Raw genomic sequence first — 10,058 nt, forward strand, 5'->3', positions numbered from 1 at the left:
GTAAATAACATCACAGAGTACGGTCTACACCTGCTCTTTATGGAAAGCGCAATGAGATGACTGTTGTGATTTAGCGGTATATAAATAAAATTGAAATTGACTTGAAATTGAAGTCCGGATAATTTATCAGGGTTTATCATCTTGGCGTCTCGGTCCTGATCATCCTATAGGGGATGTATTCGCTATAACAACCGCCTTACCTTTCACCGAGGCAAATTCCACATAAGTGTACTTAGTGTGGCAATACAACCTTTTTTTACTCTGATTTAGGAATGTAAAAAGTATTATTACTTTTTTTCAGTTCTACCTGGTGGCTCACAGAACTGTAAAGCTACTTAATGGACAAGTTCACAGAAGGTTAATGACTGGGGTGCTGTTAGGCTGAATGCCAGAAAAAGAAGGTTAGACTTCTTAAGGCGGAGCTTAAAAAACATATGTGGAACAAAATGATCGCAAAGGTCAAAGAATTGATGAGAGAATTTTCTGAGCACAAGCAAACTGCATCAACAGGAACAGCTGTTATGAGCTCAGACTGACCAACAGGGAGATGACGGACATTAACCTTTACAGAGGACTGGCTGCTGACAAATGTTTCAACTAATATAACCCACATTTGTAACAGAATTTAAAAAAAATGTGTTTCTGTTACTTTGTGTATATCCGTCTCTTTTCTTTCTAGGTGAAATGATGCTGCGTTCAAGTCCGGTCAGAAACGTCGAGATCTACTGTATAAACAATCTGACGGAAAACAATAGCTGTGTCTATCAATATAGATGTAATTCACAAGAATGCAGGAAATTAAGTGTTTGACATTTCAAATGTTTTCTAGAGGACATGAAACATAACCTACGCCCTTGGCAATGAACCTTCAAGCTCTCCCTTTTTCTTCAATCAACTTAATGACAAACATGCAGTAATGATACGACAGGATGGATACCAGGGGCGGGGCTAGGAGGGTGCCCCCATGGAATGTGATTGCCCATAGAAAATGTGCATTTTATTTGGATATACAATTTCTTCAAACTGAAGAAAAAAAAAAAAAGTGAAATGAAATGAATGAATGTGGATTTATTTAGCAGAATTACATTGTGTTGTTCTATCCTATCCAATATTTCTCATATTTCTAAGCAAATATTCAGTGCTGTATTTGGATAAAATACAACCCACCCACCCCCTGGGCCCTGCCCCTAACTGATTATTGGTCCCCCCCTGTGCCGCCCCACTTAAAAAAACCTGAGATTGCCCCTGATGTATACACTAGTCAAATACCAGAAAACAATGTGTCATTCAGTGTGATTACCAGGAGAGAAACCCTGTGGACAGCTTTGGTGGTCAATGCTGGAACCAGATTCCTTTCTCGTACACATGCCTTCTAAATTCTTTGTCTCTGTGGAGCAGGGAGTGTCTGCTCTGTGTTTCAGCGGATCGGTGACTCTGATCATGACTTCACAGCTAACTATTTGCCGGTCATGGTAATGTGGGCGTGTTGCAAATGTTGATGTTCTGCTGCTGAGAGAATTTCCTCCATGACCTAATGCAGTCATAGGGTATGTGAATGTGAGTGGGAGTATAAAGTATGCGCATTTAACCAGAGACAGTTTAGAACCGAGACGCCCCAACTCAGAGGAGTTTCCTGTCTCTGTGTCTCGTGGGTTTCTCCACGACCACTAGAAGCAGGTCCTGAGGAGACTAGCAGCAGGTCCTGAGGACACTGATTCCAAAGGGAGAAGTGGAGGTGAACACAATTTATGACTGGTTCTTTCGCCCTGTAGTTACCCAAGTAAATATTCTTCACAAGCCACATTCTAGACACATTCTGACACTAAAATAGTAATTCTCAGAGGGATACATCAGGAAAAAATGAACTTTGTTTGAGACCTGTTTCTGTCTCAAGACCAAACTCTCGCGAGATCTGGCAACACAGAGAAGCTAAAGTTAGCTAATGTTTATAAACGCCCTACCTTGGTAGTGCTTTATGTTAGCAAAAGAAAATTTTAATAAATTATACAAATATAACTTTTTATTCATCCACACAACGAGACAGGAAGCGTGCACTGTTTCATACCATTGGTGCTGCTTGAAATGCGCTTTAGTTAGTATAAAGGATCTTTGATTTAACTTTGTGTGTGTGTGTGTGTGTGTTTGTGTGTGTGGGAAGCCCCACCTTGGCGAGCGGTGTACTCGTTGTCTTCGATGAGCCTGGCCAGGCCGAAGTCAGCGATCTTACACACCAGGTTGTCTCCCACCAGGATGTTGGCGGAGCGCAGGTCTCTGTGGATGTAGTTCATCCTTTCGATGTAGGCCATGCCCGCTGCCACCTGGAGCACAGCACAGTGAGCAATGGAGGCTTACTGCTCAATACTGCAACTGGGATTTGTCTCAATGTCTAAATTATCTATAGTCTTGGACATCACATCTCAATCTCATCTCTCATATTTGTGGACAATTAAATACAATAGTTCCTCAGTGCAGTAATTTTTGCACTGTAGCTATGTTACTTTTATTGACTGGCTCTTTTTCTTACTCTTGTTCTTTTTTTTTATAAAGATGATTCTGTTTGGTCTTTATTATACAGGACAGCTGAAGATGTAAGAGTGGAGAGAGAGGGGGAATGACATGCAGCAAAGGGCCGCAGGTCAAAACTGAAGTTGTCGCCACTTCATCAGTGACTGAGCATTAGTACATGGAGCGCATGCTCAACCAGGGGAGTTATTTAGACACTCCATACTCTAATACATATATTTAGATTCTGATACAGTGGTGTGAAAAAGTGTTTGCCCCCTTCCTCATTTCCTGTTCCTTTGAACAAAAATGCAATTTGTAAATGAAGGTGTTTATTATTAAAGGTGAAAAAAAAATCCAAACACAGGGCCCTGTGTGAAAAAGTGATTGCCCCCCTGTGAAAACATACTATAACTGGTGGTGTCCACACCTGAGTTCACTTCTCTAGCACACCCAGGCCCTTATTGCCACACCTGTTCACAATCAAGGCATCACTTAAATGGAGCTGCTTGACACAGTAAGGTCCACCAGAAGATCCTTAAAAGCTACACATCATGCCGAGACCCAAAGAAATTCAGGAACAATTGAGAAAGAAAGTAATTGAGATCTATCAGTCTGGAAAGGGTATAAAGCCATTTCCAAAGCATTGGGAATCCAGCGAAACCACAGTGAGAGCCATTATCCACAAATGGCGAAGACATGGAACAGTGTGTGAACTTCCCAGGAGTGGCGGCCGCCCAAAATTACCCAAGAGCGCAGCGACGACTCATCCAAGAGGTCACAAAAACCCCACAATAACGTCCAAAGAACTGCAGGCCTCACTTGCCTCAGTTAAGGTCAGCGTTCATGCCTCCACCATCAGGAAAAGACTGGCCAAAAATGGCTGCATGGCAGAGTTCCAAGGAGAAAACCACTGCTGAGCAAAAAGAACATCAAAGCTGTCTCCATTTCTCCACAACACATCTTGATGATCCCCAAGACTTTGGGACAACATTCGGGACGATGAGACAAAAGTGGAACTCTTTGGAAGGTGTGTGTCCAAGTAATTGGCGGTAGAAGGAAACTGCATTTCATAAAAAGAACATTATACCAACAGAAAATGGTGGTGGTAGTGTGATGGTCTGGGGCTGTTTTGCTGCTTCAGGACCTGGAAGACTTGCCGTGATAAAGGAACTATGAATTCTGCTGTCTACCAAAGATCCTGAAGGAGAATGTCCGACCATCTGTTCGTGTACTCAAGCTGAAACGAACTTGGGTTCTGCAGCAGGACAATGATCCTAAAACCACCAGAAGCACCACCGAATGGCTGAAGAAAAACAAAATGAAGATTTGGAGTGGCCTAGCCAAAGTCTGACCTGAACTATTGAGATGTTGTGGTATGACCTTAAAAAGGCCGTTCATGCTCGAAACCCTCTAATGTAATGAATTAGGACAAGTCTGCAAAGTGAGTGGGCCAAAAATCCTCCAGGCACGCTGAAAAGCCTCATGCACGTTATCGCAAACGCTTGGTTGCAGTTGTTGCTGCTAAGGGTGGCCCAACCAGTATTAGGTTTAGGGGGCAATCACTTTTTCACACAGGGCCATGATGGTTTGGATTTTTTTTCACCTTAATAATAAACACCTTCATTTAAAATGCATTTTGTGTTTACTGTGTTGTCCTTGACTATTGTTTAAATTGGTTTGATGTTCCGAAACACTTAAGTGTGACAAACATGCAAAAGAACGGAAATGAGGAAGGGGGCAAACACTTTTTCACACCACTGTACATGTAGCATGGAGCTTTTTCTAAATAAGTACTACTAGTACTACTTACAGTGCATTATTTAAAAATATGGGGAAACATCTCAGTGAAAGGTGTACAGATCAACAAGGTATACCTGTGCTGCCATGTCCACGAGGTTAGGCAACTTCAACCCTCGTCCTTCTCCATCCTTCAAGAAGTCCAGCAGGCTTCCTACAGCAGACATAAACAGATGTTTGATTTCAGTCCATGTACCCATACAGACACTAGAGGGGGGGTCCCTGACTAAATATTTTCACAGTCGAATCAAAATGGTCTTGCTTATTGTCGACTGATCAGCAAATCATGTTGGTGGGGGGCAAGCGTTGGTCATGGACGATGGAAAGTCGAACTTGCGGTTGGTTTTATTGACCCACTTTAAAAACATTTATGAAATGCTTCAGAGATTCGTGACTAGACAAAAACGACTAAGAACGTCGACGAGCGCCCACAAGCACGGTATGTGGTCGAGCGACATACAGTGACTGAAAAACGAAGCAGCGAATCAGAGAAAATAAATCGTGTTTTAGCTGTTTCATCACTAGAAATGAGGCTGTAGCAAGCATCTCACTATCACTAACGGTATCCACATTTATATTTAGACGCAACAAATGATATTCAACTACAAAAAATGTCTGAAAGTCGGAAGTTAGGACGGAAGTACAGAGAGTTGTTGTGCTAGGGAGATGACACCCCGTCTCATCTCGTCGCACTGGTGTAAACTGGCCTCATTCAGAACGCTGCAGACCGACGCGTTGCAAGTAGCTTACAGCTTAGTATACAGTTGTTTCATCCAGAATCTTTGGTCTGAACTGGACTTTTCTGTCTCTTTCGATTCTAAGCATTGAATATTTGACCTATCGGGGTCACCGCTAGAAGACACAAACTGAATGTCTTAGATCCGTCTGCCAATCAGTGGGGCCCTCTTGCCCCGGAATCCTACAGCAACTGTTTTTAATTCAACAATTACCAACCACAAGCAATCTTTTGACAGCTGAAAGTTCTGGAGACGTGAGGTTTGTAATGTGTCTGTTACTTTATAGCATCATTCATTCATTAATCAATCATTAGTTAGAGTTAGAGGATAAATACAGGACAGGGGGACTTTATGATCACCACAAATACATTTTGGCATTCATCACATTTCACACTGGCTCTGATTTTCAAAACCGCTGAACATGTGGCAGCCTCACAGACACAGTGATGCACATCAAAGTTTCCAGTCTTGGGTTCTCTGGTGTTTAAAGGGGCGTTTCTTGTGGGGTTTCTAAATGCCAGTGTTTTGGGAGGATTGTTTTGAAGGCCTTAACCATCTTGAGTCTCTTTGAAAACAAAGGGTTTACCAAACCAGAACAGCAACTATTATTCTGACTGGAATGGAAGTAAAACATTTCTGCTGAACAGAGCAAAATGTCCAGACTAATCTTATTCATATTTTTGCCCCCCAAGCAGTAGGGCTGTCCATTGATAGGTCATTCCATCTACAAACACTACATTTAGTCTGGGTATTCATGGTCCTCAGAGGATCATTCCAAACAATTCTAAGGACCCCTTGACGTTTCTTCTTGTACCAAAAAATCAGCATCAGGCAAAAATCTCCACCGGCACAAACATCCACATCGAATGTGCAGATTGTCAGTTTAGCTAAATTTATTAAGCATATCCCAAACGGATAAACCCCTTAGACCTGAATGAATAATCTGTCCTCTACCACAGCCCTACTGCTTTAACCCTACAGTATGTGCAGACATGTATGACACATGAACACATGTCTAGGCATTACTTATGCTGACTTTAAACTTGTGCACCTCCTTAAAATGTAAGCTACGTTGGGGCTACGGAGAGATCAAATGGGGCCAGAAGAGAGGGCTGTGCAAATTATCCATATTTTAATCGCAATTAGGATTTTGGCTTCTAATGATCACAAAAACAGAAAAATCGGGGAACGATTACTTGGCACATTGCGTTTTGCAAGTAATCTGCGAGGTTTGGCAACTGCAAAAAATTGCTGCGTGTGAATTTGCCTGACAATGTGGCAAAAGTGTTGCATTAGCCTGGTGAGTATCAGTATCAGTTGGGACCAATCGAGTTGGGTCTTAAAGGTGCCGGTACAGGTTCAGCTCTCAGATTGAGACCCCTGCTAGTGGGGCTTAACACTTTGGGTCACTTGGCTGTTAAGGTTAGGGTATACAATTATGACAAAATGGAAAGAAACTTTTATTGAACTGAGTTTATTAAACTGCATAGCCAACTGTGCAAAAAAGTCATTTGAACTGAATGCTTAAGGAACTGTAAGCATGCCTGTTGTGTGTGTACTGTATATGCATGTGTTTGTGTTCATCTACTGTACCTTTGCCCATGTACTCTGTGACGATGTAAATGGGCTCCTCAGACACCACGGCGTAGAGCTGCACCAGCTTGTCGTGGCGGAGTTTCTTCATGATCTGAGCCTCCTCCAGGAAGGACTCGGGGGACATGGTGCCAGGCTTCAGAGTCTTCACAGCCACCTTAGTGGTGCCGTTCCACGTTCCTGGCACACGCACACACATGCTGGCATCAACATCGAGGAACCAAGATTCATACTCAAATCACATAATTTTAAGTCGGACTTGCCAACCTGCTGTCTAACTTGAAGAGATGATTGGCAGGTGTGAGAAACTGTAGTCAATAACAGGGGGAAAGTCTCGCTTTGAAATGACAATGAGGTAACATGCAACACAGAATGAGATCAGGAGACAGTATGAGAATCAGCGTGTCTGTTATTCTCATGTGCAGAGGTTGTGCTGAAGGATAATTAAATGGGTACAAGATTTAGAGTGGACCTTGATTTGAAATGGCTTTAAAAAGCCAGGAGAAGGGATCCAGCAGGGCTTTGAGAGGCACAATACGCCAACACAGGAGCAGATAATCCTTTGTAGGATGATTAACAAAGGCAAGCCTGTAAGCTCCTCACTGGTTGTACGCCAGTTACATCAACACAGCAGGGCTATGCCACCAAGCTGCCCGAGCAGGCAAAGGCACTCCGATGTAGTAGTACTCCATTTATCTCATTCTGTGACAGTTATGGGTGCAGGATTATTAGTAGTGACCCAGAGGGAGGACAGAGCCCATCAGCTAACATGTGATCTACTGTACATGTGTTGGGGGTATAATTTAAGAGTTAGCCCGTAAATCAGAGTATGCTTCTTTAGCGATGCAGCTGCGCAGACATTCTGAGAGTCGGGGGATGGTCACCTTGGGTTGTGAGGTAATATGATCCCAGAGGCCGGGTGTCATCTGGGAGAAACCCTATCCTCAGTGTCTGTCCAGCTGGAATATGACTAGAATGCACCCCCTCATGTTCTGCAGTATGGAAGCCCAATATGGACCAAACTAAACATTAGGAAATTGTATGAATGAAAAGTGTAAACCATTTCAAATTATTTAATAAATTATTAAGACTTTTGCTGTCAAGAACCATTATTGTGAATAGTTAGTGGATACATAATGCTCCTGTGACTAGCCAGCCAGCCTCTGTGAGTACCAGAGTATGTCTTTGATTGATAGGAGCATGGAGACATAATGTAGACAAGTTGAAGCTGGTTACTTGACTTTTGAGCTTATGACAGTGTTAAATGCAAATTTTGTAAAACTGAAGAAGAAACTATTATACATTTATTCTGGGAGTGTCGGTACACTGTGGAGTTCTGGAAGTGAATTGAAAACTATTTCAACATTCAAAAGAATTACGTAATTAAATTGGAAGCAAAATATGTAATTCTTTGTTATGATAACAAAACAAAACAATACTTTTGTCAACCTAATAATTCTACAAGGAAAATTTCATATCCATAAAGCTACATTTTCTAAATCTAGGCCAGTTTTTAATCCCTTCAGAATTAAATTACAGAATTATTTTTAGTCTATCCATATTATTATTAATTAGAAAAGTATTTATATAGCTGATGTTTTACAGAAATGTGATTATATGGCTTACCTTTCAATTCACCTCTTCTTTGTACTGTATTGTGTTTATTGTTTCATTTTTTACCTTCTTCTTTCATTGTGTATTCAAGTTTTTTTCCCTTTTTTTATAGGCACTGATTTTCAAAGACTTATTTGATGGATTTTAGAAAAAATAATGATAATCCTGCAGGAATGCTGGAGAAGGATTTAAAAAAGTAGTTGCTTTCATCTCCAATTAGCAATCAAAATTGAAATTGTTTTTTTGGTACATGTAAGAATGCAGGTATTTATTTTTTCGGGGTGGCCCAAGGTAAACATTTAAAAAGGCAGATGTACTTTTTGGGGGGTTTTCCTTACCGTAAAAGACATCAGCAAAACATCCTGTCCCCAGCTTTACTTCCAACTTAAGTGTGTCTCTGCCGACCTCCCAGGCATCATGACTCAAGCCCATAGTGTCAGGGATGTAGTTCACACACTCGGCCGTTAAATTAAAGCACAAACCATCCGCACTCTCTACATGGGGAGGGAAGGCAAGGCACACAGGGTTAACTACTGGGGAGAGGAACATGCAGTAAGGGACATGGAAGGGAGCCATCTTCAGACTGTGAGAGCAGAGTCTCTTGACACATTGCATGTTCTTCCAGATGATTTTGGAAGGGAGGGGTCAGAAACCAGAAACATTTTCCTGGCATAAGCCCCAAACTGAGAATTATCCAAATTTCCTACCCCATTTTCTATCTTTCTTAATCCCCTCCCTTCCCCAGGCCACATGTGGCATGCTTGTGTTTTGGTGTCTCTGCTGGCTCAGTGTGGCCCCTTCCATGCAGCCTCTTCGTCCGGAGGTCCCTGGATCCGTACCCATCCAGACCTCCCCAAACTGTCCGTTCCCAAGACGCTTGATGAGCTGCAGCGACTCCCGCGGGATCTCCCACACATCTTTGGTTTTAACGGACAGGTCGGCGAGGCGTGGCATCCCTTTGTGGCAGGGAACCACCAAGCGACAGCAGAGCCCGGCGGCTCGGTCTGCACACGCCACACAGCGATGCACAAACGGGAGCATAGACAGAGATGTACAGAGAGTTAGCAGAGCATTCTGCAGGAGAGGGGGAAGCCTCAAGGCAACACAAAAACTAAAAAACAAGTGCAACAAAGAGCAGAGTAAACATGGAGCTGAGAATCCGGCTGCTTCCAGGTCAGGGGAGCCATCAATGATCAGTCTAATGCGGTCTCTTCACGGTCCTTACCGATCACCTTTATTTATTTGTACTTGGGACAATGGACAATGGTCATTAACTGTCCTAGAATTAGCTACATTTAACCAGCAATCAACCAGCGTGGTGCCAGGTCACACATCTCAGCACACATAACCATAGAAATTAATAAGCAATTAAAAACAATTATGGTCAGAGTTGTTTTTTCGTGTACCGTTGTTATTGCAAAAGCTGTGACCATTCTATTTCTATGGCCAGTGCAAAGTGCTGAGAGCCATTCTCTTTTGAAATAGTCAAATGACCACAGCAAACAATTAAGTGTCCATTCTACTCTCAAGCTACACTCATTCTTTATGCATTCTATGAATAAAACGTTTCCAGGAATTTATCTCCAGGAGCGGCAAGACAGCAGTACTGTGCCAGTCCTAACACCACTGATTTCACACATCCTTCTTCTATTCAGGGAAAGCTGTATATATGCTTATTGCTGATGCCATCATGGTTATCTTGATGATGTCATCATGTTTTTTTTGTTTTTTTTGCTTGGGCTTGGAATCTACAAATCTGTAATGGAAAGCCTGAGTTATAAACTGGGGGCATAGAGTTTAATGTTTTAGGGA

General features: G+C 42.3%; 1 protein-coding gene and 1 long non-coding RNA gene across 5 annotated transcripts in view; one reads left to right on the forward strand and one right to left on the reverse strand.

Moving 5' to 3' along the window:
* fynb (FYN proto-oncogene, Src family tyrosine kinase b) overlaps positions 1 to 10,058 on the reverse strand; it is a 96,414-nt gene that overhangs the window by 5,774 nt on the left and 80,582 nt on the right. For 2 of the 4 annotated variants that reach the window (XM_032542436.1, XM_032542437.1), the window contains 4 exons: positions 9,086 to 9,250; positions 6,633 to 6,812; positions 4,380 to 4,456; positions 2,165 to 2,318 (listed from right to left, as the gene is read on the reverse strand). In XM_032542436.1, the coding sequence (XP_032398327.1) occupies positions 2,165 to 2,318; positions 4,380 to 4,456; positions 6,633 to 6,812; positions 9,086 to 9,250 (576 nt within the window). Of the gene's footprint in view, positions 1 to 2,164; positions 2,319 to 4,379; positions 4,457 to 6,632; positions 6,813 to 8,584; positions 8,741 to 9,085; positions 9,251 to 10,058 lie in introns of all 4 variants that reach the window. The other 2 variants (XM_032542439.1, XM_032542438.1) reach the window with 2 other exon arrangements.
* On the forward strand, positions 7,736 to 8,060 carry LOC116705986 (uncharacterized). Its single transcript, XR_004336111.1, has 2 exons — positions 7,736 to 7,889; positions 7,923 to 8,060. It is a non-coding gene; the product is annotated as an uncharacterized LOC116705986 (long non-coding RNA).

This window comes from Etheostoma spectabile, chromosome 18 (assembly GCF_008692095.1).
Source record: "Etheostoma spectabile isolate EspeVRDwgs_2016 chromosome 18, UIUC_Espe_1.0, whole genome shotgun sequence".
Lineage (NCBI taxonomy): Eukaryota > Metazoa > Chordata > Actinopteri > Perciformes > Percidae > Etheostoma > Etheostoma spectabile.